Genomic DNA, 25,412 nt, shown 5'->3' with positions numbered 1-25,412 from the left:
TCCCGACATGAAGGGTCGAGTCTTGGCACAGATTCTGGTCAATAAAATGGCAAGAAGATCATCAAAATACCCAGAAAGCCTGGAAAGAGTGATTGCATACGTTAAACATGAAAAGTGGCACGTCAGACCAAATGCTGGAGTGGTCATGGCTATGCAGCCATCTTTACCACCAGAGCTCCTCGAAGCTCTGTTGCCTCTGTTGCAGGACCCTGAAAAGGGTGTAAGATCAGCTATGGCAACGCAGCTCGGCCAACGAAAACCGTTACAGCCATAGATTGTTCAAGCATTTCTCCTCCTTTTACATGATAGCGATCGTGCTGTCAAAGCCGCTGCAGCAAAACCATGGAGCAACCTCAGTATCTTGCCACCGGAAATTCATAAAAGCCTTCTTTCCCTTACAAAGGATGAAGATGAGATTGTGCAGCTAATGCGGTTCTGGCCCTCTCAAAATGCCAACCAGTCGCGCTAATGCTATGATATGTACCTACCCAACACACACGCACTCGACTTTCCAACTCAAGTTTGATCTTTCTATACTCTACTAACCTGATTCATTCTATCTATTTTAGATCTTCATCGGCTACTGAACCGGAAACGTCATTGGACAGCACCTATTCTTCGACGGCGGAGCACCCTCGTACCCATCCGGTTTTCTGGCAACACTTTTCTGCTATGGTATCGCGTTAGCAATCTTCCTTTAGCTAGATATTGCTATCCTAGACCTGGCTGGCTTAAAGATACCCTTACAATCCTCTTCAGTGCGATTCTCCGACGTTAGTTTCACCAAAATCCCTAGCTGACCTCCCTGACGAAGAGCGGCCAGAGCTCCAGAAGACCGAGCTCTTCGCGGGCAGCAGGCATGCAGAAGATACTTACTACGGATTCTTCTCCTACGCACAATCCAAATCAGCGAACATTCAGTACTCGACTTCGCTAAACCTGAAGCTGTGGTATAAGTACGGCATTGTCTCATTCGCCGTGCATCCGGGGCGGTCAATACCAGCATCAACCGATATATCACCCCGAGCGAGATCGAGCAAGCCCTGAAGAGGGTCAAAGAATTTGGCTTTGACCTTGCTCAGAAAACACCTGCGCAAGGGGCAAACAACGTCCGTTTTCGCCGCGGTTAACCCCACCTTGACACCTGTGGACGCCTCGGGGACCCAGACTGTAAGGTGGATAATGAAAATGTTGCAGCTTTTGCTACGAACGGGGTTTTTGCGGACAGACTTTGGGCGTTGAGTGAGGAGCTGGTAAGCAGAAATTCGGCTTTCAGATCAGCATGGGAAATGTAATGTTATAGTGTACGAGGCCTGCATAGTATCTAGGTAGTACTAAGGATAGGCAGGATGTTGTTGACTTGACGAAGAGGTTTATACCCTTGCAAGCCAGAAATCAAGAACGACGAAGATACGAAAGCGATATATACAGCGAAACAAATTCATTTAGCGGCTTTACACCTTTGAAATGGTGATACATTAATAGTATCGCACAGGCTATGCGCAATGTTCAGGTGTACAATACAAAAATAGCATGATATGACCTCGAATTGGCACCTGGTCCACAAACACAAACACATGAGAAAGTAAAGAAACAATATCTACAGAATGGGCTCGACATGTGGCGAAAGCTCGCCCTGAATCCAATCAAACAATCTCTCTTGAAGATCATGATTCTGCCTTCCCGACAGGCCCATAGTACCGTCCATGTTCCGCTTCGGGGCTTACAGATGCAAAGACCTGAGAGAGGGCGCCCTTCTCGACCGGTGTTCCAGCCAAGATCGCGGCATACAGGAAGGGCTTGAGGAACGCCCCCGTCGAGGCATGGTGGAGGTTCGTCGCCACCATACCCGGATGAACTGGAATGATCTTGACACCGACACGCGAGTGCCTCTCCGCCAAGGCCCTAGCATAATGAAGGTTGGCGAGCTTGGACGTCGTGTACCGATCAGTCGTATGGCGGTGGGCGGCAGTTGTTCGAAGTTCATCAAACTTGTAAACGTCACTGGGCGCGCGGCAGAAGAGAGCATGACCATCCGGGCCTGACTATTGTTAACGCTCGTCGTGTGCCGCAGAGTCGGTAGTAGGAGCTGGGTGAATAGGGCTGGGCCCAGGACGTTTGTTCTGAACTGGATTTCGTATCCGTACTCGGTGAGGCCTTCCGGGGTCATCATGATGCCGGCATTGTTGATCAGGATGTCCAGGCGAGTCTCCTGGCGAAGAAACTCTGCCGCAGCTGCCTTGATACTTTCGAAAGAGGCAAGATCGAGCTGGAGGAAACAGATGCTTGTGCTCGTGCTCGTGCTCGTGCCCGTGCTCCTGGCGAGCTTTGGATTGTGCTCTTTTAGCTCGGCGATGGCTTTTTTCGGCCTTGGGTTGGGATCGAGCAGCGAGGTATATCCTGGCTGGGTTGTGCTCGCTGAGCTGTCGGATGGTCTCGTAACCAAGACCTGCGTTGCCTCCAGTGACGATTATGACCTGGTCGTGGAGATCGGGGATATCCTGACTGCTGAATGTAGGTATCATGGGGTTGTGGTGGGAAGGTCGCTTATGTTGAGATAGCAAGTCGGGCACAAGAAGAATAGAGGTTGAAGATTCGAAGAGCAGAGGCACTTCTTTATTTAACCCTCCCTCGCCGACATGGCAGTAGGCTCATGGTACCAGCACCTGTTATACATGCAGTTGGATGACGCTTTCCTGACCAATCACGGAAGAACTCATGTCAGTCCATCCCCGCCAGCTTATCTGGTACAGTCATCTATTGGTTAAATCATTCCGGATGTTAGTGGTATCCACCTAGCCAAGCTTCCAAGGAGATACAGCCCTATTCGGCGCCACGCTAGTACAGGTAGGGTAATTTTAGAGCCATGGATACATATAAACTTTCATTCAGAGTTCCTGGGCCTATCTCAAACAATACCTAGATAATGGACACCTACTGGACTGTTATCTACTATCTCTTCTTTCTCTTGCTCTTCGCATATTTCGTGTCATCCCACTCAAATATAATGACTTCATCTACGCCAGCTCCAGATCCAGCTCCAGCTTCAATCAACAACCTAGCGCGAGAAATCGACGACGACTCCTTCTACCAGCACCCATCCTGGGCCCAGCCCTGGTCGCACGCAGACTTCACCGGCGACTATGAAAACAACGGCATCAGCACTCTGATAGTACCGAGAACAGGACTCGGAGTCGGGAATAATTGCGATTGTGATATACTGGCTTCATGCGGGTGAAGATTCTCTGCCCGTGGACTCTGTATCAGGACTTGGGAAAGCAATCCATGAGGGCGTTGTGTCCCGCTGTTCCTGGGGACTTGATTCCTGTCTACGATGGTGGGACTGGGACCGCGCATGATGAGGAGGGGAATGTTTATTTGACTGAGGGGAGGAATCGAGAAAGGAGGTTATTTTGACGTTTTTCTTCTGTTGTATTATGTCTCATTAAATTAGCGAAAACCCTGGATCCTTACTCAAAACTATTCCAGCGTATTAGGTATCTTCCATTTGCAACTTTTCCAAGTTACGAATCCACCTCACCTCAGCTCTATCAAATGCACCACAAAAACGGCAGATAGACCGAGACTGCGGAATGAATGATGGGAGCTAGTGATTAAAGTAAGCTGCCGTGTAAATCTCGTGAAGGACATTCCGACTCCATGTACATATCGGTAGAGTAGAGAACCTAGCAGACCGTCCAGCTATCTACTCCCAATACCAATACCAAGACCTACTCATCCCTCCCACCGTTATACTGCCTCCCCTTATAAAAAGCATATCTCTCCGCCGTCCTCTCTCTAAACATTTTCCCCCAGCGGATAACCCCGCCAAAGCCCGAGAGAATCACACAGGTAATCAGCAGAATCATTACGAGGACGTACTGCAGCCCAATCGCGACTTCCACGGTGTAAGCGCGAATATGAAGGCTGTGCTGAAGGCGTTGCGGATTAGGGTTACTCCTACGAGGGCGTCGCCGATTATCTATATAATGGAGACATTGTTAGTGGTTTGATATAGGCGGGTATGGGTAGGAATGGTTAGGATGTGTAGGCTTACCTCTCTATAACAATCCGTCAAGTACGTAACAACAATACTATTCACGGGCGTAACCCCGACATTATACAGCGCCAGCCCCACCGCAATAACCGGCCAAGGAAGCCCATTATTCAAACCGATACCGAAGAGCAGCACGCCGGTGGGTATAAACGGTAGAAAAGGGACAACGCACCAGAGACGCGATTCAGGCTCGTAGATTCCCCCGCGGCGGCGGGCAATATACACAATCCACCAGTCACTTAGTGGGCCTGTGATTACCGCACCTATTGTCACGCCGATCATCCGAGGGGTGTGCATGAGGCCGACTTGGCCTGAGGTGAAGTTGTAGGGGGAGCCCTTTCGCCACAAACCCCGCAATTAGCGGTCCCAAATAAGTCGCAAAGAGCCAAAGCCAGTCATAAAGCGTATTCATCCTCCCGCGCTGATGCACAAAGAACACATCCGCAATAGTCATCTGCACAATACTCTCCACCAGGCTAGCAAAGAAGCACTGGATGACGTTGATGAGCATCAAGTCCACAACAGTCCTCATCCTCGCAGACCAAACGCTCACGCCGAACTGCACGACCGTGCAGAGGAGGTACAGCGGGCGTCGTCCAAACTTGAGCACGAACGGGATCATCACGAGGGATCCGAGGCCGAGCGCGGCGCAGCCGGCTGCGTAGCTGTCGTTTAGGATTGCGTCGGTGTATCCGAGTTCGTTTTGCATGGGACTCCAGGTTGGTGTTGGGGCCTTGGTGAATTCGGCGACCACGGCGACCCAGAAACAGACTAGGCCGATGTTCATGTATTTGCGCCACGAGGGCCAGTTGAGGGGGTCGTTGGGGTCGGAGGTTGGTCGGCGTTGGAGGATGAGGACTCCTCCGGCTGCTAATGCGCCTTTTTCTTCAGTGCGAACTGTACCAGGTGGCCACATCGTGGTGTCTGTTCCAGCATCCTTAGAAGGCATTATTATACTGTAGTTCGACCGACCAACTTGAATGGAGACTGAAGAAGTGGCCTGCCCTAATATATAACCCGCCAACTACTCATTGGAGAAGGTCATATCCATCATTAATGGGCGGCAACTCTCAGCCATATCTCAGCATGATAGGAGGGCGAGGTTATCGCGTCTCCAACTCATAAACCTTGTAGAGACTGGCACTACGGAGTAGGTCCATGGACAGTACTCCAATAATTCCAATTGATAAGAGCTGCTGGTTTCGGTACATCGCGCCGGTTGGAGACGAGCATATCTTCGCCAGCTTTGTTCCACCAATCGATGTGTATGACATGACGGTGGTTTGCTGGATGTTGAAGAACTATCACAACGGATCAACAAATTGATGTGAAGGGAGTTGAAAAGAAAGTAATGTCTAGTTCCAGTGGAAAGTGGTACGAGGCCCATTGCGTGCTCCGCCAGTACAAGTGGGGACTGCCTACCCCAACTCTTCCAATCCTTATAAGTGCGCCTCGACCCTCACTAAAACTCTGCGCTCAGCGATAGGGCTGATACAGTTAAAACCAACCATGTCGCCGACAAAAATCCCACCAGTCAAGGAATCCCCATTGGACAATGCCGCTGTCGCATCCGCGCACCCTGCACGTTACGGCTTCCCAAAAGAAGGCCACTACTCGCTCTCGTACTGGCTCCAAGGCGTTCAGGGAGATCCCTTACTAAACCATCGCACGACGGCCGACTTACCTCCAAAAGCAGATATCGTGATCATTGGGTCTGGCGTGAGTGTCTATAGCCGATTCCCGGCAGCTGGTGTGCTAATTCCTAGCAGTTGACAGGGACATTGGTCGCCAAGCACTGCCTATCTACATGGCCTGAGAAAATCATCGTAGTCCTTGAGGCCCGTGAGTTCTGCTCTGGAGCAACCGGGCGAAACGCAGGGCACTGTAAGCCAGACCAATGGCGGGGATTCAGCAAGTATGAGCAAGCTTTTGGAGCGGAGCAGGCTCTCAAGGTGCGTTTGAAGTATTCGGTACTTATTATGATCGAGAAAAATTTGCTGATAGATGTACTGCAGATCCTGGCAAACGAGCAGGCGACCTGGTCTGCCTTGGTTGAATACATCCGGGAGAACAATGTCGACTGTGACCTCTGGGTAGGCGATACACTAGATGTCCCTGTAACGAAAGAGGTCGCGAATGCTGCAAATGAAACTTTCCAGCAATATGTGTCTGCCGGCGGCAAGGTGGATCATATCAAAGTCACGCATGACCCAACCGAGGCTAGAAAGGTCTGTCTGCATCCTGCACATGCGTGTTGAGTATCGCTGACAACAACAGATATCTAAGATTAAGGACGCGCAGGCATGTTACGCTTGGTCCGCGTCAACCCTGTATCCCTGGAAACTTGCAGCGCATATCATGCGAGAGAACTTGAGAAACGGAGTCAACCTTCAAACCCGCACCAAAGTCACGCAGATCGTTCAATCTTCAGCTCCAGGGAAATGGGTGGCAAAAACTGAACGTGGCAATATCGAATGCACCCAAGTCATCCATGCAACAAACGCATATAGTTCCGCCCTTGAGCCATCACTTCGAGGACTCATCTATCCCCAGCCTCACATGTGCGACCGAGTTGTTCCGCTGGTGAAATCTGAGGCACCCAATGGGCTGGGCCTGACAAATTCGTACGGCGTTCTTCTACCGAATGGCGGCTTGTTCAGTATCAATCCGCGCAGTACGAAAGAAGGCTCGGTGCTCTTTGGTGGTAGCAACCCCGGCCAGCCCGAGCTAGAGAGGTGGATAGACGATCCGAGCCATCCCGAACGAGGCGTCGACGACGGGCTCTTGGGCTTCAAGCCAGTGACAGACGCCGTTCAGGATTTCGCAGAGTCCCAGCTCGTGGGGTGGAAGGCTCAATCCGAGCACGACAGCTGGAGCGGGATTATCGCGATGGTACGTATCTCAGCCCACTCTATCTCATATCATAGACAGGACAAAAGTTTCTGATCGAGATGCTCAAGAGCGCCGACGGTGTACCCTGGATAGGTGAACTGCCCGGTCTACCAGGTCAATGGGTTTGTGCTGGTCACAATGGGCAGTAAGTTGCTGAATCTTGTCCCTCCGTTTTCCATTTACTTAACAATGGCAGTGGAATGGCTCGTATCTTCACGGCAGCGCCTGGCCTAGTAAAGCTAATGGATGGAAGTTCGTGGGCAGAGACTCGGCTACCTAAGGTCTTCCAGATCACGCCGGCACGGGTCGAGCGGCTGAAGCAGGTGCCTCGGTCTCGTTTATGAACATAATAACGAAATGAACCCACCAGGTAGAAGATAAACCGGGATTTGTCTATGATGAATCGGAATGGTATTGCAGAGAAAGAGCGCGGAAATGACTACTATCCAACACTTTACCTAGTTACTAGGCGAACCGGCAATCTGGAAACTTCCACTGTTAAAAATAGATTCGGAGTGGAGTTGAGTACAAATGCTCGGTATGCCGAACCACATAACCGATATCCCCCCGCCGGTTATTCTAAAGCAGCCGCATCGGATTGCCGAACGTCAAGCCGCGCTATTATCACCTTGTTTTTGACACCTCTGTGGGTCTCAGGTCTCAGCAAAGAAACCCGGGGCATTTGTCATCTATTGTGCCTGTATCCGGGTGGGTAGATCGCACTCGGTATACTCAGTAGTAGTCTACGGAGTGTCACGATTCCAAAATTACTCCTTATGGTTATGACTATCGAGACTCGCGAGCTATAGAGAAGTGAAGTAAGCCGTGTGGCGTTTAGTTGCCCTCGTCGAAGCCACAAAATCTGGATTTGTACAGGAGGAGCCGTCTTGGTTATAGTTATAGTTATAGTAGTTTAGTCTTCGAAGCCCAAACAAGGTTATCAGATTTCGGGATTGAGCTCTTTGGATAGGCTGGTCGAGGATAAGTTTCCCTCCAATCGCGATGCGCTTTCACGACCCTCCTCATGCTTGATAATAGGTCGAGGGCGTAGCGTGTAGTGATACTGAGTACATTGATGTGCCGAATTCCGAGCCAGTACGTGATACTAGATGCTAGAAAGCAAGGTGAAAGGAATGGGGATGTTGGCTCGTTTTCGAAGAAGTATATCGTAGTGCCTTACCCAAGGTAGGCTAGCAGCAGGGCATGTCAATATAGAGTGTGACCTCGATTATTCCAGAACAGCCGGACACAGCCACCAAGTTCTGATGGTTGAAAGTGGATTCGGAATGGCGTATTTACTTCAGTCAAGCTTTCTAGTCCTGGGACTACTGCCAATCTCTCGCGTCTGAGCTTTTAGATAGGTACTTACTACTAATAAACTTACAAAAGCTGTGTTTCTCGGAACTGGGTCAGTCCTGAGTCTGTCACACTGTCCGTCAGAACCAAACTACCTCTGGACTTTGTCTTTGCCGATGCTGGAGGAATGAAACGCCAGAATTTACATCGGATACTGCTGAATCATGCCCGCTGGACTTGACGCGCTGCCAGCACGTATCACAGTTGCCAATTTGCCATCCACTCTATCTTATTTTCTCTTTTACTATGTGCGGGACTGAGTAAGACCGTACTGGACCCGTCCCCACCCTTCTGCAACAGGTGGACAGATTGAATTACCATCGGATATCGGCTCGAGAAGGAAATGTCTCTGTGTGATAGGAGTCAGGATATCTGCATCAACCCTTGGCCGAGCACATAAAACTGCGTTGTGTGCCCTTTACAATTTATGGTCCAGCAACATCTACTTTGAATAACTTGAGTTTCTTTGCTATCTATATCCATACACCGAGTGATATCATCTCTGCAATGACAGCTACTGATACCCATGTCCCCGGTCAACGGCTCCTCGCCACGGTCGTCGACAACCTTGCGATTTCAAATTCTACCCAGAGACTAGGAGTCATCCCCAGCAACAATGATTTCAAAACAGTCGCAGCAAAGGAACTTTCCGACGCGGTAAATGCAACAGCTCGGTGGATTGAGAGACGGATGGGAAGGCATCGCAACCAGACTCTCACGTTTATGGGAGCCAACGATATCCAGTATATCGTTTTTGTGTTTGCTTCACATAAGATGGGGTATAAGGTGCGTACTTAGTTAGCAATTTCTTGAAGCAAGTGAGTGTGCTAAGGCATAGGGCAAATAATAGCCGCTCCTGCCGTCTATTCGACTTCCAATGATGCCTATCAGCACCTTTTGACTGTCCTTGATTGCAATAAGTTCTTCTACGCGACGAGAAGCAACGCCGTGTTTTTGAGATTCAGGGCTTCCGTCAGGGAACGGACTTCTTCGAGGTTTCTCGGGTGGAGGATATTATAAAAGCGCATGAAGCTGTTTCTTACCCGTGGGCTAGAGGATATACTGAATGCGAGGATGAGGTGGCTCTGATCGTTCACAGCTCTGGCACAACTGGTATGTTGGTTGACGGTTGAAAGTGCAGTGGAATCAACTCTGATACAGTTCTATAGGGATGTCCAAGCCCGTGCCTCTGACACATGGATTCTTTGCTAACCCTTGACTACAATGCACATTTACCTATCCCAAAAGACCGGCAATCCACTCTCTTCAACGATCTCGGTCCCGATCACCTTGTTCTCTCGAGCACTCCCTCCTTCTACCTGATGGGATTTTTGTCCTTTACCGAGTCAATATTCCACAATGTTCCTTTCGTGAACCTCCCCGACAAGCCGCTTTCGGTTGATCTGCTGGCAGACACCGTCAGGAAGACCAAGCCCACGGCCGCGATGCTTCCCCCCTCAATCCTCGAAGACATGAGCCATACTGAGGCCGGGATTGAAACGCTCAAAACATTAGATTATGTTTATTACGCCGGGGCGCCATTGGCTACAGATACTGGAAACTACCTATCGAACTATACCAAGATTATTACTGTGCTCGACTCAAGCGAGATGGGTATCATCTGCTCCTTTGTTCCTCATGGCGAGGGCAACTGGATGTACTTTGAGTGGAACGATGCCTATGGCGTGAAGATGGAAGACGCAGGCGAGGGGGAATACGAGCTGGTTATCCCACGCAGAGAAGGCTCTCGCAAGATCTACGGCATCTTCCACACATTTCCGCACAAGTCCGACTACCACTCCAATGATCTATTCGTCCAACACCCAGACAATCCAAAGCTCTGGAAGTACCACGGGCGGCGCGACGAGGTCATTGTTTTGAGCAACGGCGAGAAGTTGAATCCCGTCACCCTGAAAAAGATTATCGAGGGTCATCCCAGGGTTCAGCGTGCTGTGCTCATTGGGCAGAGCCGCTTTCAGACGTCGTTAGTTGTTCAGCCAAATTGGCCTGCCACCGGGGCCTCTTTTGATGAGGCTGCCTTTATGGATCAGATCTGGCCTGTGGTTGAAAAGGCTAACCAGGCAGTTCCTAGCTACGGACGCATTCTGAAGAATAAGATTCGCCTGGCGAGTCCAGGGAGACCATTCAAGACCACTCCGAATGGAAGCACCCAGCGCCACGTAACCAATAATGACTACAAGGATGAGATTGAAGCTATCTATTCTGTCGCAGAACAAGAGCAAGAGAGTGATGTCCAGTTGCACGCTACCCTTGATATGGACAACATGACCGCCTTTGTCCGCCAGACTATCCGCTCCCTCCTGAAACGCGAGGATATCAACGATGATGATGATCTCTACACCGCAGGCCTCGACTCTCTGCAAACAATCCAGCTATCCAGAGTCTTCAAGACCGCATTTTCGTTCCAAGAACAACACGCTCAACCCATAACAGCCGAGCACATGTACGCAAACCCAACAGTATCCCGCCTGGCACAGTTCCTCCTCGCCGTCCTAACGGGCCAAACTACCACGAGCAACTCCGGGATCGACCGAATCAACAATATGGTTCTCAAGTACACGGCCAACCTTCCCCAGCGCTCTCAGCGTCAGGCCCAGCGTCTCCGATCCGGACCTCAAACGGTCATCTTGACAGGAGCTACCGGCTTCTTAAGTCCCGTTTGAAACCCCGGAACCCGTCATGGAGCAGGGGTACGGCGAGTCCAAGCATGTTGCCGAGCGAATGTGTCTCGAGGCGTCGTGTAGGTCCGGGGTCCCAACTACTGTCTTCCGCGTTGAGCAGATTGCAGGTCCGACGGCGGAGAGAGGGATCTGGAATACGACTGAGCGGGTTCTGACTTTGGTCAAGACGTCCAAGGCTTTGGGAAAGGTTCCATCTACTTCGGGTCATTATGATAATTATGATATTGACTAGGTTCCTGTGGTGAGTCTGATTTCAATGCCATAGTTGACAGACCACGACAAGCTAACATAATAGTTAAGGACATTCTCTCAAAGACAATGCTCGAGCTCCTCGAATCCCGCCACTCTTCAGTCAACATTAAAAGGAAAAAAAAAAAAAAAAAAACAACAACAACAACAACAACAACAACAAATTGCGCATTGTTCCACACAATGAACCCATCCAAAGATACCTGGTCCTCGCTTGTCCTAGCCGTGCAAGAGGCATACTGTATTTCCTCCGTGCCATAGAAAAGTGGATCAGCGAGCTAGAGAGCATCAGCACGGAGAACCCACCCGACGAGGAGGTCCACCAGAAACCCGCACTGAAGTTACTCGACTTTTATCGCGGTCTGGCGGCGGGCGAGGGGGAGGGCTCGCTGTCGGCGGAGATTGATACTAGTAAGACGCGCGCCGCGAGTGAGACTATGGCGGGGTTGAGGCCGGTTGTGAGGGGGCTTATGTCGAATTGGATTAGGCAGTGGGGTTTCTAACTGGATATTCGCTATGTAGCGTATAGTTCCGCTCAGTGGCGCTTGCAGTAGAATTGACAAGCTTTGCGTCAGTGTACAGAGTTCAATGCCGCAGGCCAAATATGAGGGAAATGGAATGAGATACATCTAGTCTATCCCTACCGCCAAACCACCAAGAATCCAAGATGGTCTGGGGTGCGCGTCATCTCAAGACTTGGACGGGCGAGATGGACGATGAGGCTGACGGGCCCGGGCGTAGCCTCCAAGATCTCATGCGGGGCACTGTCAGCTTACGTATCCTCGACGAATTGACGACATCCACAGCCTGTTCTCATCTGGAGTGACAGTCCTCCGAGCTGGTGCAGTGAAGGCGGAGTGTGCAGATCGTGCCGATACCCGAGATTCACCTGATCAAAACGCTACTGCCTAGTACCTGGTCCAGAAATAGGATTAACCTAAGAACAAGATCACCTCAAACATGGAACCGGGCCATGTGCTCTGCCCTACGGATGGGGTCTGTTCCTGTTCAACCAATCAAATCACACAACCAGCAGGCATCAGCCAGCCCTGTCGCGCGAGCCAACGAACTCCCTAATGGTCTCTCGTTTTCTGGGGGAATTCATCCCACCATCTTCTCTTTTCTCAGTCTTCCACCCTCCTGACTCTGGTCTGCTATTCGCAGTTTTCCACCATTTCTAACGGTCCTTGAGCTTGTTTGTGCCGCAACTGCGCCACTGCCACACCAACTTAGCGTATCTAGCGTATCTAGCCGAGGCTCCGCTTCGCCAAACGCATCCATTGCTTATGCTCATGCACTGATCGCTCACCGCAACATCCAACATACATACACATACACCACCATCCAATTCCAAATTACCTGAAAAGATCGATTGATGTACTACCACCAACCCCCTCCCACGCCGCCCCGATCAAGCTGGAGCGGCCCTCCGCCTCCGCCTCAGCACTGGCCGCCTCCACAGCAGCCATACAGGTGAGCGCCTTCTCTACATAAACATCCATGCGACATAGCACTCATTGATCGTTGTAGTCCATACGCGCCTCCGTCTTATCCTCCCCCCGGCTCATACCCAGCGCCAAATAATCCGCCACCACATTACCCTCCGGGCCCTGATCCTCGATACTCTACGTCGCCGTATCCGCCGTCGCCCGTGCCGTATGGGCACGGCACACCGCCACTACCCCCGCGGCCGGGGTCGGGGGATTTGAGGCAGTATCCAAGTAAATAATTTATTTACCTTCTATGAATTTCATTTACTGGGCAAGTGCTAATTATCTCAGATACACCCGCACCATGGACATCCAGTCCCAATCCCAATGGCATGAACATGAACGGCAACGGAGGATCCCTCCCGCCCCGCCCCCCCAGCACAACCCAACCCTTCGGGCACGGCGCCCCCTCAAACTACCGCTTCCAGTACTCCCTCTGCACAGGAAAACGCAAAGCCCTCCTGATCGGGATAAACTACTTCGGGCAGCCGAACCAATTGCAGGGGTGTATTAATGACGTGACGAATGTGTCGACGTTCCTGTCGCAGCGGCATGGGTATCGGAGGGAGGATATGGTGATCTTGACGGATGATCAGAAGAACCCGCAATCTTTGCCGACTAAGGCGAATATTCTTAGGGCGATGCGGTGGCTTGTCGCTGGGGCAAACCCGAATGATTCGTTGTTTATTCATTTCTCCGGTGGGTTTTATGAACTTGAAGTTTGGGTTGAGATGAGTGGATGAGTGGTCATGTTAATGGTTTTCTAGGGCATGGTGGAAGGACTCCTGATCTTGATGGGGATGAGGATGATGGTGAGATTTATACCCCTTTTTAATTTGCAAGCAGCCATTGACTGACTGGCTAGGCTTCGACGACGTGATCTACCCCGTCGACTACCGCACAGTCGGCCACATCGTCGACGATGAGATGCACGATATCATGTCCGTCCCTCTCATCTTGCTCACCCTACTACAATCCACATCTAAAACCTAACTCTCAGGGTCCGACCCCTCCTACCCGGCGTCCGTCTAACAGCAATCTTCGACTCCTGCCACTCCGGAACAGCCCTTGACCTCCCCTACGTCTACTCAACGCAGGTTCGTCAACCGCACCACTTCCACATACTCACCTCACGATGCTAAACAGTTGGGCATAGGGCATCCTAAAAGAACCCAACCTCGCCAAAGAAGCCGCATCGGATCTCTTCTCCGCCATAACGTCCTACGCAAGCGGGGATCTGAGCGGCATGGCGCAGACGGCAATCGGGTTCTTTAAGAAAGCGGCGATTGGCGATTCTGCGAGGCGCAGGACGGTCAGGACGAAGACGTCACCCGCTGACGTGGTTATGTTTTCGGGGTCTAAGGATTCGCAGACTTCGTATGTGCTTTCCCTTCTTTGCCTTTTCTGCGCGTGGGTTTGGTTTGTCTCCAACTCTGGTTTTGGTTCTGTTGGTGAGCATGTGATGGGACTGGAACCGGGACACGTATGCACTATGCATATGCAGACTGGCTAGGCTTAGCCATGTAGTCTGTCTAGGCTGCAACATTCCCACCCACCCACCCAGTTACCTTACCATCAACCACCAAGACACAGCCATACCGACTCGAAGAGAGAGCACCTGACTAACAGACTGGTTAATTGCGAAGGGCGGACACATTCCAAGACGGCGAAGCGCGCGGCGCACTAAGCTGGGCATTCATCAAGGTGCTTCACGCACACCCGAACCTCAGCTACGTGCAGCTGCTGAATCTCATCCGGGCCGAGCTCGACGGGAAGTACTCCCAGAAGCCGCAGTTGAGTTGTAGTCATCCTTTAGGTATGTTATGGATTTCCTTCCCCGTCAGCTCTTTGGATTGAATTGCATTCGAGTGGGTCGGGTTGGTGACGTTGATGTGAGCGATTTAGATACCAATTTACTGTTCGTTATGTGAGGCGCGGTATAGAAAGCCAGCTGCGTATGTTGGAGTTGGAGTTGGGATTTAAGAGTTGGGAGTTCCGACGAAGTGAAGCGAGCGGGAACCAGGCACCAGAGTTCTTCACTCAAGAGTCCGTCCGAATCCAAATCCAGTTCAAGTCATGAACCAATGAATGAATCTGTGTTACACTTCCAGATCTGATTTGGATCGAATCTTCTCGAATATGCAGTGCGTGGACTGCGTGTGCGTGGCTCGGTTGTCCGGAACCGTGGGTCATACGGAGTGAGAGTGGATGGAGGTGGACACTGGCTCTGAGTTGTGTACAGATACAGATATATCCAGGTCTCGGACGGCGCACCCAACAGGCTGAAGATGTCCTCGGATTAAAAAGCGACGTGCAGGACGAAAATAAGTGCTGCAGGGGTCTGGAATCTGAATGGGTGGTGAGATGTGAGGGGGAGGGTCGAGACCATTATTTATATAACCAGAACTGGGTAGCTACTACCTAAAGAGATGTACCTACTACATTCGACATTATCCGTAGGCAAGTGCGCAACCACGAGTTCACGAGCAAAGATTTGATGATTCTTTTTTCTTCCCGTCTCTTGCAAAGTATGTGTGGTCATGATTGGATTACGACCCATCTCTAGAAAGGACACAAATAAAAGGATCCATGGATCGCAAAGCACAGGTACTCGGTACCACCTACAACGCACAGATCGTCTTCTCCGATCGGTACAGAGTACTTCCATCATTCAAGTATCCATGGGTGGTTGCGATGAGGACCAAGGCACAGGTACCACAGCACAATGACAATGAACACCCACGACTCTGTACCCTGTACCCCTGACGCTGAGACTGCGCTGAACTATTTGCCACACATCTTCAACCTTACCATGTGCTCTACAACTTACAGAGTAATCGTCGACTATCATTCTTCGTGAATCGTGACTTCATATCCCGTAATACCTTCGTACCCTGTCCCTCGCTCGCAGCTCGCAGCCCGCAGCCGCCCACCGTTTTCGGTAAAGAGCCAGAAGAACTGGAGAAAAGCCAAAAGACCATGGCAGGCCGTTCGCGATCATCGTTTGTGACTGGCTGACTTGACGTCAGTTTGCAAATCAGTGTAAGTCAACGGGAGCCGATCGCTATCAATCAGTCGATCATAACTTCTGTGGAGGAAAGACGGGTGGAAACTCGGGGCCGAGGAACAGGGTTCAGCAGGAGTTCAGGAAGATCCACGGTGATGCCGATGTTGCTTCTTCTGGCAAGTGAGAGTACAGAAGCGAGACGAACGACTGGAAGATGAAAAGTTGGCTGGATCTGGCTGTCATCTGCTGTATACCGTGGTAGCCAGCCGCATTGACAATAATGCTCAGATAATCACCTAGCCTGTTGGTCGGTCGGACGGCCAGCGCATCATGGAGTACATTTGAATCTGCAATGCGACATCGAGAGCAAGACTCTCTTTTCTCTCAGGGTTTTTTTAGTTTGTACCCTCCGACATAGGACTGAGAGCGATGTACCCCGTTCTCTGACTCTGGACCTGGAGAGCCGCTGGCAGAGGTCTCAGTCACCAGGATTCGGAACGGCCAAGCGACGAATCAGCCAATCAGGGGGTGGCTCTGGGCACGCTCCGTCCATTCTCCAGAGCGGATACTCAGTCACCTGAACTCGAGTTTGAGGACAGAACAGTCAGAGTCAAGAGTCAGAGTCAGTCGAAGACCACCGATCCGACAACAAACAGAGATGCAACTGCAGGTGGAGAAGATGTGAGAGAATCTCACTCTCCTCCTTCTCTCACAGCTGAGCAAAAGATCAGATCAAGGAGGGGGAAAACTCAGTTCGAGTGGCTGTCGAGGCTAAATAGTTCGAAATCTTACTGTTCCCCACTCCCACACACTAACTCTCTGCTGGGACAACCATGCTTTTGGCAGCGCCCCCCGGCCAACCGGTTGGCGTGGTTGGCGTGGGCGGTGCGCCTGTGGCTTTTTGCTTTTTTCTTTTTTAGGTGACAGGGGATGGTTGCGGACCTTGCAGTTGCATGGCTCTTGCAGTTCTTTGTTTGGTTGTCTTGTTGCAGTGTTTGTTTGCGCTGTCTGCCTGAGAAATGGGCAAAGGATGCGAAAGAATGCTGACTGTTGTTAGGAGACTTTCCAAGCAATCACCGTTGTCGTGAGCTCGTAAAGACCCGCTCCCCATCTCATTCTCCATCCCATCCGAATCCATGATCCGCTGGGCCCACGGCGTGCTCGCTGCGCCTGCGCTGCTCCGAGATGGTCCCGTACGATGATAGACTACGACGACTGACCACGAAGACACCAATTCTGCTTCATAGCACACACGCGGTGGTATGATTGGATCAGCCGCGTCATGGAGCATTGCGATGGTGCGAGTCAGCTTGCCACTTACTGGCTCGGTGTCGGATCGCTGAGACAGTGTCATCTCACTTAGCATGGGGCAAATTCTGCATCAGATTGATTGATGGGTGACTGCAACAGTGCAACTGCAAATGCTGGGATTGGGATAGATACATGAAGAGGGATGTGAAGACTAAAAAGTGTACTCCGTAGGCAGCTTGAGTGTACAATAATGAGGAGAGTGAATAATGAAGTGAATAAAAGTATGCAAGGTCGGCCTATAAGGACTGGAGACGCATGGTATCGCAGCTCTCCGGCAGTTCCACACCCTCCGCTTGGTCCTGAGTACTGCCTGCTTTTCCTTTTTGCTTTTCGCTCATTTCATTTTCACTTCTCTTATAACCTTCGCTCCCCCTCGGTTGGTTCTCTTCTCGATCTGGTCTGGTCAGTGCTGCGCGTTGACCTCGTCCCCATACACACACCTACACATGTACATTTTATAGCATCAATAGCTACATACACTCGCTTGACACCATGCTCCCATCCTCCGCCTCCAACTCGTCCCAGTCCTCCTTCGACAGCCCCATCAGCCAATACCCGCCGCAGCAACATGCCTGGGTAAACATCCTCCCCCGCCGCCGCGAGCACATCCCCAAATACCCGCGCTTCTACTCGACCCCCCTCAGCCAAGAAGAGCCCGACTCGACACCGCTGCACATCTACGGCCTCGAAGAGCGCGAGCCCTCCATCAATGAACGACCCCGCCGCTTCCTCCGCTTCTCCCGCGCCCTCGACGACATCAAGGAAGACTTCACCTCGCCTACAACCCCGAACCCGCGCAACACCGCCGAGGCCATCCGCGCCCGGCGACAGTCCACCTTCTCCTCCTTCTTCTTCGACAACAACTCGAATCCCACGCTGGGCGTGAGTCGAACGTCGACCTCCGCTTCCTTTTCGACCTCTAATTTCCACGCCCGCTCTAATGCAAGCTCGGTTTCTATCCCGCCTCCTCCGCCGATTCCCAGCGACGATGAACAACCCGTCAAGTTGGGCCGAAGACTCACTCGCCGGCTGTCGAGATTCAGCTTTTCGCAGCGCAGGGCTAGTTACCGCGCTGGGAACGCCAGCATCTCCCAGCCGAATCTGATCGGGTCGAGTAATCAGCTCTAGTCGACTGGGTTAGCGGGCGCTTGGGACTCCTTGGTACTAGCCTCCGCGGCCGGGCGGTTCCTGGCTTATGCAGGGGATGCCAGCACCCCTGCATCGACTTTTTCACGATGGGGAATCTTCTCGAAGGAGCGATAAAATGTGATATGTCGATAACAACCTTGCTGTGCTAATATTTGACCGACCGACCAACCGACCGCGAGGACTGAAACCAACTACTCCCACTCCAACCACTCAACCTCCATACATACAACGCACGCGCCCCATAATATCCCACCCTACTTCTCGAACCCTCGCCTCGATTTACTGCTCTCTTCTATTCATCGCTATTTCCCGTTTATCTCGCCTTCAAAAGCTCGTGCATTTTCTCACCGTTGTCCCTGCTCTCCATTTCATTGTTAATGTTTTAGATTTTGCGTGCGATTCAGCTGCATCTTCACCTTCGGCATCTTCGGCATCTTCGGCGTTGGCATTCTGGTCTCTCCTTAACTCAGGCTACTACTACCATAACATACCACCTTCCTTACTGATACTTGTTTATTAGCTATTGTTGTTATTATCTCTGCAGCTGCTTGCTTCCTCGCTCTGCTCTGCCTCTGTACATAAATCCGGAGGGTTTTTTGACTTTTCGGATACACTTACTTTACTACACTGGTACAGTTTAGTTTTTGTTGGATACAAGTTACTACATTAATGAAGCATATATCCATTGATATCCATGTCGGATTGGAGCCTAGAGTCAATAGCCACTACTTGTTGTCCATGATTACTTCTGGCTTATGCTGTAAGTTAATCTTTCTTTCATCTCTTAAGCTATACATACTTATTTTCCACAGCTATTTCGTGCGATTGCGGCAGCTTTATCGCCCGGTATACCGGATGTAAATACACTGGAGCCACCGTTCCTCGGTTCCATCTACTCGCTACCAATCCACGATTCAGACAAACTACCTGACATGATTCGCGCCTGAGGCAGCTCCAACCCATCGCAATGGATGACCATGGCTGCCATCGCATCGCACCTGATCTCACCGAATACCCTATTCATACCAGCAATACCCAGTTATCAACATTAACAACTCGTCTCGACCCCTGGCTTTGACGGTCCAATACCGAAGACTGAATTGAAGACGGGCTACCAGTACTTATCTGACTAGAAGCACATTGGATGTTTTATTTGATCGCGTTCTTACCTGGTTTGTTCACCAGACGCTCGCTCCTATCGGACCCTAGGCTCATGGGTCGTAAGTACCTTTCGTATCATACCTTTTGCGGAGCTATATCGCGATCCTCGCTGTTATACCTACAGTGAGAAGACGCGACGGAGATCCCGAGCCCAAGCCCTGCCGAAGCCGGGGAGGAACGAAACCCTTTTGAGATTAGACGGAAGCTTAGGAGAGATCATCTGCCTTGCTGAAATCTTGTCGGGGGAGTACTAAGGTTATTTTAGTACCTCTTGTATGATATGGTCAGCAGGTGTCTCAGGACGGGATGCGATGCGCTTGCGCAGTCCAACTGGGTGGGTAGGGTACATGGCAATGCGCGCGAAGGGCTCTTTGAACTCCATACAGCTACGCGGGTACTTACACTTCATAAAGAGAGATATATATTGGAAGGTGTCCAGAGATTTAGAAAAGGAGAAACAGAGTGCGCGAGTGCCCACCCGCCGCCGTTGTTAGGTATATGGATCTGGAAACACCGCTTCATGACGGGACGGGTTCACATACATTATTCAGCCATATTGTTGTTGGGATCGCGATCATGGGGTCAGACGACTCCAACTTTATCTTGTTGGCAAGCTTTCTTACTTACTCAAGGAACTGGAGCCCTAAACTGTCATCGTGTTCGAGGTTATAGGTGGAAAAGGTTCATGACGTGATTGCCCTGAACTGGTTCCCAGATTTCTGGGATAATGGAGATAATTGGATGGCGATTCGACTGATTATAGGGTCAAGATCTGATGAAGCCTTGAAGGCCTTATCATGATCTTCCGGGCAGGCTTAGATTTAGTGTCTGTTGGAACAACGCATTGACATTGACTGTTTCTTTCCAGTGAGCTCTTCTGAAAGGCGTAACGTACCAGGTACCAGCACTGGGACTATGATCCGGCCTGATACTGTATGTCCTGTCCTGTTCTGTCCTACTTGGGTTCTCGCCGCTGTGCTTCCGGTGGTGATGATTATTCTCAATTGCAGTGTTGATAATCGGAATTGATAGCTTTGCTGTTCGCCTTGATCACGAAGTGGCTTAGTCTTTTGTACATCTCATTTAAAGGTTCGTCTCCTGACATACTAAAGTAGAGTATGTAGATGGCGATGTGAAATATACTAGTACTATGCACATTCAAGCTGGAGGTATCCAGACGTAGTCAAGGGTTTGCGTCTCTGCCTTTCGACCGCAGGAGGCCAAGTATAGTGAAGTTCTTTGTTATATGGATCTCGTGAAACCCGAGCCGAACAGTAGCATTATATTGATTGCCTATTGCAAAATACCGAGATAAAGAAAAGCCGAGGGGAGAAAATGAGATCCTTGTAGGTATATAAATAAATCGCTTCTATCGTAGTAAACTCCAGAGCCCAAACTCCCCCACGGAGAGGAGACCGTGATCGACAAGAGATCTTCCTGACCAACCAACCCCGCACAGCAAACAGGTTCTTCAATGTACTTGCGGTGCGCGATCACTACGGCCACGAGTACGGTTGTATGATGCACCTAATAGTGGTGGTGACGCCTAGTAATACCACTCCTACCCCCGAGTCCCCTCTCTTGGTCTTGTTTCAGATCCGATCATACTGTCTCTCCCACCGTTATACGTTGTAAAATCTATAACGAAACCCCCTCAAGATCCCTCGTGACAATAGCAACCTGCGCCCGTTTCGCAGCCTCCGCAACTAGACTAAAGTCCCGCAAGAACGGCGCCGTCGCAGTCGGGCCGCCATCGCCAGATATTTGGTGCGGGTAGAGTGTGGGATGTGACTGTGACTGTGTGGTATCGTGGACTAAGGGTTGTTGATGATGTTGTTGAAGTTGAACCTGTTGCGGCTGTTGACTTGTCGCGGTCGGTACTTGGAACTGACTCGGGGCTTGCATTTGGACTTGGACTTGTGGTGCGGCGGGGGTGCTGATGGTGTTTGAGGAGGATTGGGGATTTGACTGGGAGAGGGCGAGGGTTGCGGCTGCGACTGTGGTTGTTGGGTTGTTCATGGTGGTCTATGGTAAGACGGGCGAGGTTGAGCTCGTGGTGCGATGGGTGGGAGGGAGTGAGGACGACCGAAGAAGGTCCGTTGGGTGATTTTTGGGTTGAGGTAACTGAGGTGATTTCGATCTGATAGGTAGGTAAGGATGACCTCAGTGGAGGTCTGGGGACTGGGACTGGAGAGGGGTGGAGGGACGTGGAATGCGGAGATAGAGTTGAGGCTGAGGGAGAAATGGAAGACCAGAGGTTGGACTCTTGAAGGTGAAGAGATGGAGGCGATAGAGAGAGATAGAGAAATAGCGAGAGGGGAAGGAAGAGAAAGCCTGGAGAAAACGGTTGATCAAAGCCCGACTGAGCACGACAAAGTCCCACGTGGGGCGTTCTCTGTTCACGATACCGCGGTTGGCTATGACGTTCCGCTGCTGGGCAATGTCGATTTTCTCCGAATCTTGAGATAATTCAGTGCAATGCGATAATGATAAGGTCATACAATTATGGATCCAGAGTTTGCGATCTGGAGAATGGGGAAGTGAAACCTGGGAAGGGACGCAGAAGGTTACCGCGGTGCGATGCAAGATGTTAAGAGTAGGCTTGTGAGATTCACTCGCTGCACTGATCGACAAATTTGCCCGATATTCCTCCAATGAGGCCCCAGTCGCCCTGCAGCATGAGATGCGTTCGAGGTTGCGATGAAGATCATAGCTCCGACTTCAAGAGTCTTCCTGTCCAGTCGTGACGAATTTGAAGTGTGGCGACTCGCGGAGAAATCCCGATGCTTCGGAGCTCATTCGACCGGAAAATGGCGCTATCGTGTCCACTGCCTCGACTCGAGGCCGTACTTTCACCGTTCACTATAGAGTATGCTCAGGCAGTTGTAAAGTCCAAGTGAAGCCAGATCAATTTGAGCAATGTAACTGTGGAGAGTTTTAAGGAAGAATTCAACTACTATACCAGCTTTCAAGATCACTCTGTATCTCTTGATGCTCTGAACATGATATAGATCGAATTGACCGACGATTACCCGTGTGATTGGACAGTAATATATCCGGAAAGCGCCCCGAAACGCGGACAAGCCCGGTAAGCGACGGTATTGCCCAAATCGTTCTCCCGCGCTTCATCGGAGCGGACAAATCTCGGAAGTGAGCCCAAATCTGGGGAAAAGTCACATGAGATCATGTGATGTGAGGGACAGCCACGGCCACCAAGCCCGATTGAGCAGTAATGGACGAGGGGCAGCTCCACCTCGATGAGAATTCATCTGCCCATCCTGGTCTTCAAGTGCCCCTCAGTCGAAGTCAATTGATTATATTGATTGCACTGCAGAGTGAATCGCAATCACAATGGCAGACGACTTTGACACAGGGAACATGTTCCAAGACCCCGAGGGCTTCTACCCGCCTGAAATGGAACCTACATATGCAGAACACACAATGCTTTCTGGCCAGGTCGTCCGCGTGCGCCTGGTCGGCAGCCACCCTCTATATGTACCTATACACAATCAACGCCAGACTCGCCCGCGCTAACATCTCTATGGAGGGAAACATGCTCTGGAACGCCGGCCGCATAAGCTCAGACTACATCGAGACGCACGCGCCCACCCTCATTGCTGGCAAAGACGTCCTCGAGATCGGTGCCGCAGCGGGAGTCCCCAGCATTGTCAGCGCAATCAAGGGCGCCCGAACCACCGTGATGACCGACTACCCCGATCCAGACCTCGTTGATAACATGCGCCAAAACGCCGATGCCGCTACGTCGATGATACCCGCTGGTTCCTCGCTCCACGTCACAGGCTATAAATGGGGGAGCGACGTTGAGCCGCTGAAGGCTTATATACCCGAGGAGTCGAGAGCGGAGGGCTTTGACGTACTCATCATGGCGGACGTCGTTTATAGCTACCGCGAGCATTCGAATTTGGTCAAGACGATGCAGCAGAATATGAAGCGGACGAAGAATGCCGTGGCGTTGGTGATCTTTACACCGTACCAGCCGTGGCTTTTGCCGCAGACGCAAAAGTTCTTTCCGCTTGCTGAGCAGTGTGGGTTTACGGTGACGAAAGTGTTTGAGAAGCTGACGGACAAGGCTTTGTTTGAGGAGGACCCCGGGGTATGTCTTTTCCTCCCATGGGCTCCGAGCAATGACTAACGGTGTCTAGGACGAAAAATTAAAAAGAACAGTCTTTGGATACGAGTTACGGTGGGCTGATGATCAACTAGGATAGACATGATACTATATAGATTGCATAGAGCGTAGCGTTGGGATAGACTGATACCACGGGCATGAACAGAAGACATTCAAAACATATCTCTTCTTCGACGTCCTAATATTAATAGAGTTATGTACATAAATTATCTAAGCCACCATTGCAGATTCATTCCTTCATATCCCACTGATGAATGCAAAGGCGGTCAACACCAAACCCCCGCCATCCCCGCAGCAAAAAAAGTGACGAAAACCCAACCCCTCACTCAATCCTCAAAACATCCAAAATGCCGGTAAGTCACCTTGAAACACACCCACTATTCTCCATAAACCCCCGTCTAACCCTTCAAACCCAGCTCATAATCCTAACCGGCTACCCTTGCTCGGGCCTAACCCACCGCGCGCACCAACTAGCCGCTCTCCTCGAAGAAACCCAGTCACAGGTCTTCCCTAACTCATCCTCATCCACAGACCAATCAACCACAAACACAAGCACAAATCCAAAATCCCCCCGCTACAAAATCAACATCGTCCACACACACGACAATGTCAACACCCGCCGCACAGTCTACGACGTCGCGCGGACGGAGAAGGAAGCTCGCGGGATCGCGTATACACGCGCGAAGCGGCTGCTGGGGAAGGATAGCTTTGTTATCCTCGATGGGATGAATTATATCAAGGGGTATCGATATCAGCTTTGGTGTGAGGCTAAGGCGTTGGGGACTACTTGTTGTGTTGTATGTTTTTGGAAGCCATTTCTTTTCGGGGGTTGGTTTGATGTGAGGAAAAGGGAGATGGGCTAATTTGTGCGCTTTGCGCTTGCTTGCTGCAGGTTCATGTTGGGACGCCGATTGACCAGTGTGTTGCGAATAACGAGGCGAGGATAGCGAGGAAGAATGCGGATGCGAATCCCACTGCGGATGCCTCGCCATCAAAGGATACTGAGCGTGAGAAAGAGATCTCCGCGACCGAGATCGAGACCGCGCCGCCTCCATCCAACCCCGAATCCAGCCCCGAATCCTCCAAAAGCAACCCGGACCCCTACCCCCCCGCCCTCCTAAACAACCTCATCTTCCGCTACGAAGAACCATCCATGAACAGCCGCTGGGACAAACCCCTCTTCACAGTCCCCTGGTCCGACGCCGAGCCACCGATCGCAGAGATCTGGACTGCGCTCACGGGCATCCCGCACCCAAGCAAAGCACAAGTGGAGGACGAGTCCATTTCGAATCTTACCTCGTCTTTAAGTTCATCGACTATCTCCCCCTCGTCGGCCGCAAGCACAACGACTACAACTACTACAGCACCGGCTCGCTCAGCATTATCCTCGCGCCCCCGCGTCGCAATAAAACCACACCAGGCGACCGTCGCCCCCGCAACAGCCGACTCATCAGCCCTCTACAATATGGAAAAACGCACAAGCTCCATCGTCCAAGCGATCCGGTCCTTCACTTTATCAAACCCCTCCGCGAAGGCGGCCCTCGCGTCCTCACTCCAGCAACAAAAACAAGCATTCGACACTGAAGGAGTGCGTCAAGAAGAAGGAATACGCATCCCCGTCCCCGACTCAAAAACACCGATCTTCATCCCGTCGCATATCGCCTCCGCAAGCGTAACGGATGACCTTGCTGCGGCGGGTGGGATCCTTGCGCTGCCAAGGCTCCAGAGGTTACGGAGGCAGTGGATTACATTGAATAGGGCGTATATTGGGGCGCCGCATGCGGCGGGGAAAGGGGGTGGGGGGATTAAGGGGGAGGATGTGGGGGACGCGTTTGTGAGGTTTTTGAATGCGGATTTTGGGGATGAGGTTGAGGATCGATGAGTATAT

At 51.2% G+C, this 25,412-nt stretch overlaps 9 protein-coding genes across 9 annotated transcripts; 7 read left to right on the top strand and 2 right to left on the bottom strand.

The window, feature by feature from the left end:
• Positions 1-1,667: 1,667 nt before the first annotated feature.
• On the bottom strand, positions 1,668-5,006 carry BDV17DRAFT_289085 (uncharacterized protein; the record flags this gene model as incomplete). Its single annotated transcript, XM_073761583.1, has 4 exons — positions 1,668-2,041; positions 3,883-3,982; positions 4,058-4,393; positions 4,488-5,006. The coding sequence occupies 4 exons, from the start codon at positions 5,004-5,006 to the stop codon at positions 1,668-1,670; spliced, it is 1,329 nt and encodes a 442-aa protein (XP_073617923.1).
• Positions 5,007-5,115: 109 nt separating this feature from the next.
• Positions 5,116-7,846, top strand: BDV17DRAFT_257070 (NAD(P)/FAD-dependent oxidoreductase). Its single transcript, XM_073757153.1, has 6 exons — positions 5,116-5,776; positions 5,827-6,009; positions 6,073-6,285; positions 6,335-6,949; positions 7,018-7,094; positions 7,146-7,846. Exons 1-6 carry the CDS (start codon positions 5,567-5,569, stop codon positions 7,291-7,293), a joined length of 1,446 nt encoding a protein of 481 aa, XP_073617922.1. The 5' UTR covers positions 5,116-5,566; the 3' UTR covers positions 7,294-7,846.
• A 966-nt stretch (positions 7,847-8,812) lies between these two features.
• BDV17DRAFT_289083 (uncharacterized protein) lies at positions 8,813-10,989 on the top strand (the record flags this gene model as incomplete). The annotated part of the gene is made up of 3 exons (XM_073761582.1): positions 8,813-9,091; positions 9,247-9,418; positions 9,554-10,989. The coding sequence occupies 3 exons, from the start codon at positions 8,813-8,815 to the stop codon at positions 10,987-10,989; spliced, it is 1,887 nt and encodes a 628-aa protein (XP_073617921.1).
• A 36-nt stretch (positions 10,990-11,025) lies between these two features.
• Positions 11,026-11,310, top strand: BDV17DRAFT_257065 (uncharacterized protein; the record flags this gene model as incomplete). Its single annotated transcript, XM_073757152.1, has 1 exon — positions 11,026-11,310. A coding segment is annotated over exon 1 (188 nt), but the record flags the coding sequence as incomplete, so codon positions are not given.
• A 1,047-nt stretch (positions 11,311-12,357) lies between these two features.
• BDV17DRAFT_20410 (caspase family protein) lies at positions 12,358-14,908 on the top strand. The gene is made up of 9 exons (XM_073755308.1): positions 12,358-12,729; positions 12,787-12,977; positions 13,038-13,445; positions 13,514-13,558; positions 13,612-13,687; positions 13,747-13,843; positions 13,903-14,123; positions 14,393-14,562; positions 14,652-14,908. Exons 1-9 carry the CDS (start codon positions 12,632-12,634, stop codon positions 14,675-14,677), a joined length of 1,332 nt encoding a protein of 443 aa, XP_073617919.1. The 5' UTR covers positions 12,358-12,631; the 3' UTR covers positions 14,678-14,908.
• Positions 14,909-17,338: 2,430 nt separating this feature from the next.
• On the top strand, positions 17,339-18,565 carry BDV17DRAFT_20413 (uncharacterized protein). Its single transcript, XM_073755309.1, has one exon. It carries the CDS (start codon positions 17,557-17,559, stop codon positions 18,190-18,192), a length of 636 nt encoding a protein of 211 aa, XP_073617918.1. The 5' UTR covers positions 17,339-17,556; the 3' UTR covers positions 18,193-18,565.
• Positions 18,566-20,626: 2,061 nt separating this feature from the next.
• On the bottom strand, positions 20,627-22,080 carry BDV17DRAFT_257047 (uncharacterized protein). The gene has a single exon (XM_073757151.1). It carries the CDS (start codon positions 21,391-21,393, stop codon positions 21,013-21,015), a length of 381 nt encoding a protein of 126 aa, XP_073617917.1. The 5' UTR covers positions 21,394-22,080; the 3' UTR covers positions 20,627-21,012.
• A 564-nt stretch (positions 22,081-22,644) lies between these two features.
• Positions 22,645-23,759, top strand: efm7 (putative nicotinamide N-methyltransferase Nnt1). Its single transcript, XM_073755305.1, has 3 exons — positions 22,645-22,869; positions 22,922-23,488; positions 23,538-23,759. Exons 1-3 carry the CDS (start codon positions 22,726-22,728, stop codon positions 23,601-23,603), a joined length of 777 nt encoding a protein of 258 aa, XP_073617916.1. The 5' UTR covers positions 22,645-22,725; the 3' UTR covers positions 23,604-23,759.
• A 112-nt stretch (positions 23,760-23,871) lies between these two features.
• BDV17DRAFT_289078 (putative RNA polymerase II Elongator complex associated protein Kti12) lies at positions 23,872-25,406 on the top strand (the record flags this gene model as incomplete). Its single annotated transcript, XM_073761581.1, has 3 exons — positions 23,872-23,877; positions 23,941-24,321; positions 24,417-25,406. 3 exons carry the CDS (start codon positions 23,872-23,874, stop codon positions 25,404-25,406), a joined length of 1,377 nt encoding a protein of 458 aa, XP_073617915.1.
• Positions 25,407-25,412: the final 6 nt, after the last annotated feature.

The sequence above is a fragment of the Aspergillus undulatus genome (genome assembly GCF_047715775.1).
Source record: "Aspergillus undulatus strain CBS 261.88 unplaced genomic scaffold BDV17scaffold_11, whole genome shotgun sequence".
NCBI lineage: Eukaryota > Fungi > Ascomycota > Eurotiomycetes > Eurotiales > Aspergillaceae > Aspergillus > Aspergillus undulatus.
Note: the sequence above shows the minus strand (reverse complement) of the source record. Positions and strands in the feature narration are given on the sequence as shown.

Coding starts and splice junctions, on each gene's coding strand:
- BDV17DRAFT_20413 (XM_073755309.1), top strand. CDS start 17,557: ATGCTCCCATCCTCCGCCTCCAACTCGTCCCAGTCCTCCTTCGACAGC.
- BDV17DRAFT_257070 (XM_073757153.1), top strand. CDS start 5,567: ATGTCGCCGACAAAAATCCCACCAGTCAAGGAATCCCCATTGGACAAT. Junction 6,286..6,334: donor ACCCAACCGAGGCTAGAAAG/GTCTGTCTGCAT, acceptor TGACAACAACAG/ATATCTAAGATTAAGGACGC. Junction 7,095..7,145: donor TGTGCTGGTCACAATGGGCA/GTAAGTTGCTGA, acceptor TAACAATGGCAG/TGGAATGGCTCGTATCTTCA.
- BDV17DRAFT_257047 (XM_073757151.1), bottom strand. CDS start 21,393: ATGAACAACCCAACAACCACAGTCGCAGCCGCAACCCTCGCCCTCTCC.
- efm7 (XM_073755305.1), top strand. CDS start 22,726: ATGGCAGACGACTTTGACACAGGGAACATGTTCCAAGACCCCGAGGGC. Junction 22,870..22,921: donor TCGGCAGCCACCCTCTATAT/GTACCTATACAC, acceptor ATCTCTATGGAG/GGAAACATGCTCTGGAACGC. Junction 23,489..23,537: donor TGTTTGAGGAGGACCCCGGG/GTATGTCTTTTC, acceptor AACGGTGTCTAG/GACGAAAAATTAAAAAGAAC.
- BDV17DRAFT_20410 (XM_073755308.1), top strand. CDS start 12,632: ATGTACTACCACCAACCCCCTCCCACGCCGCCCCGATCAAGCTGGAGC. Junction 14,124..14,392: donor TCTAAGGATTCGCAGACTTC/GTATGTGCTTTC, acceptor TTAATTGCGAAG/GGCGGACACATTCCAAGACG. Junction 14,563..14,651: donor GAGTTGTAGTCATCCTTTAG/GTATGTTATGGA, acceptor TGAGCGATTTAG/ATACCAATTTACTGTTCGTT.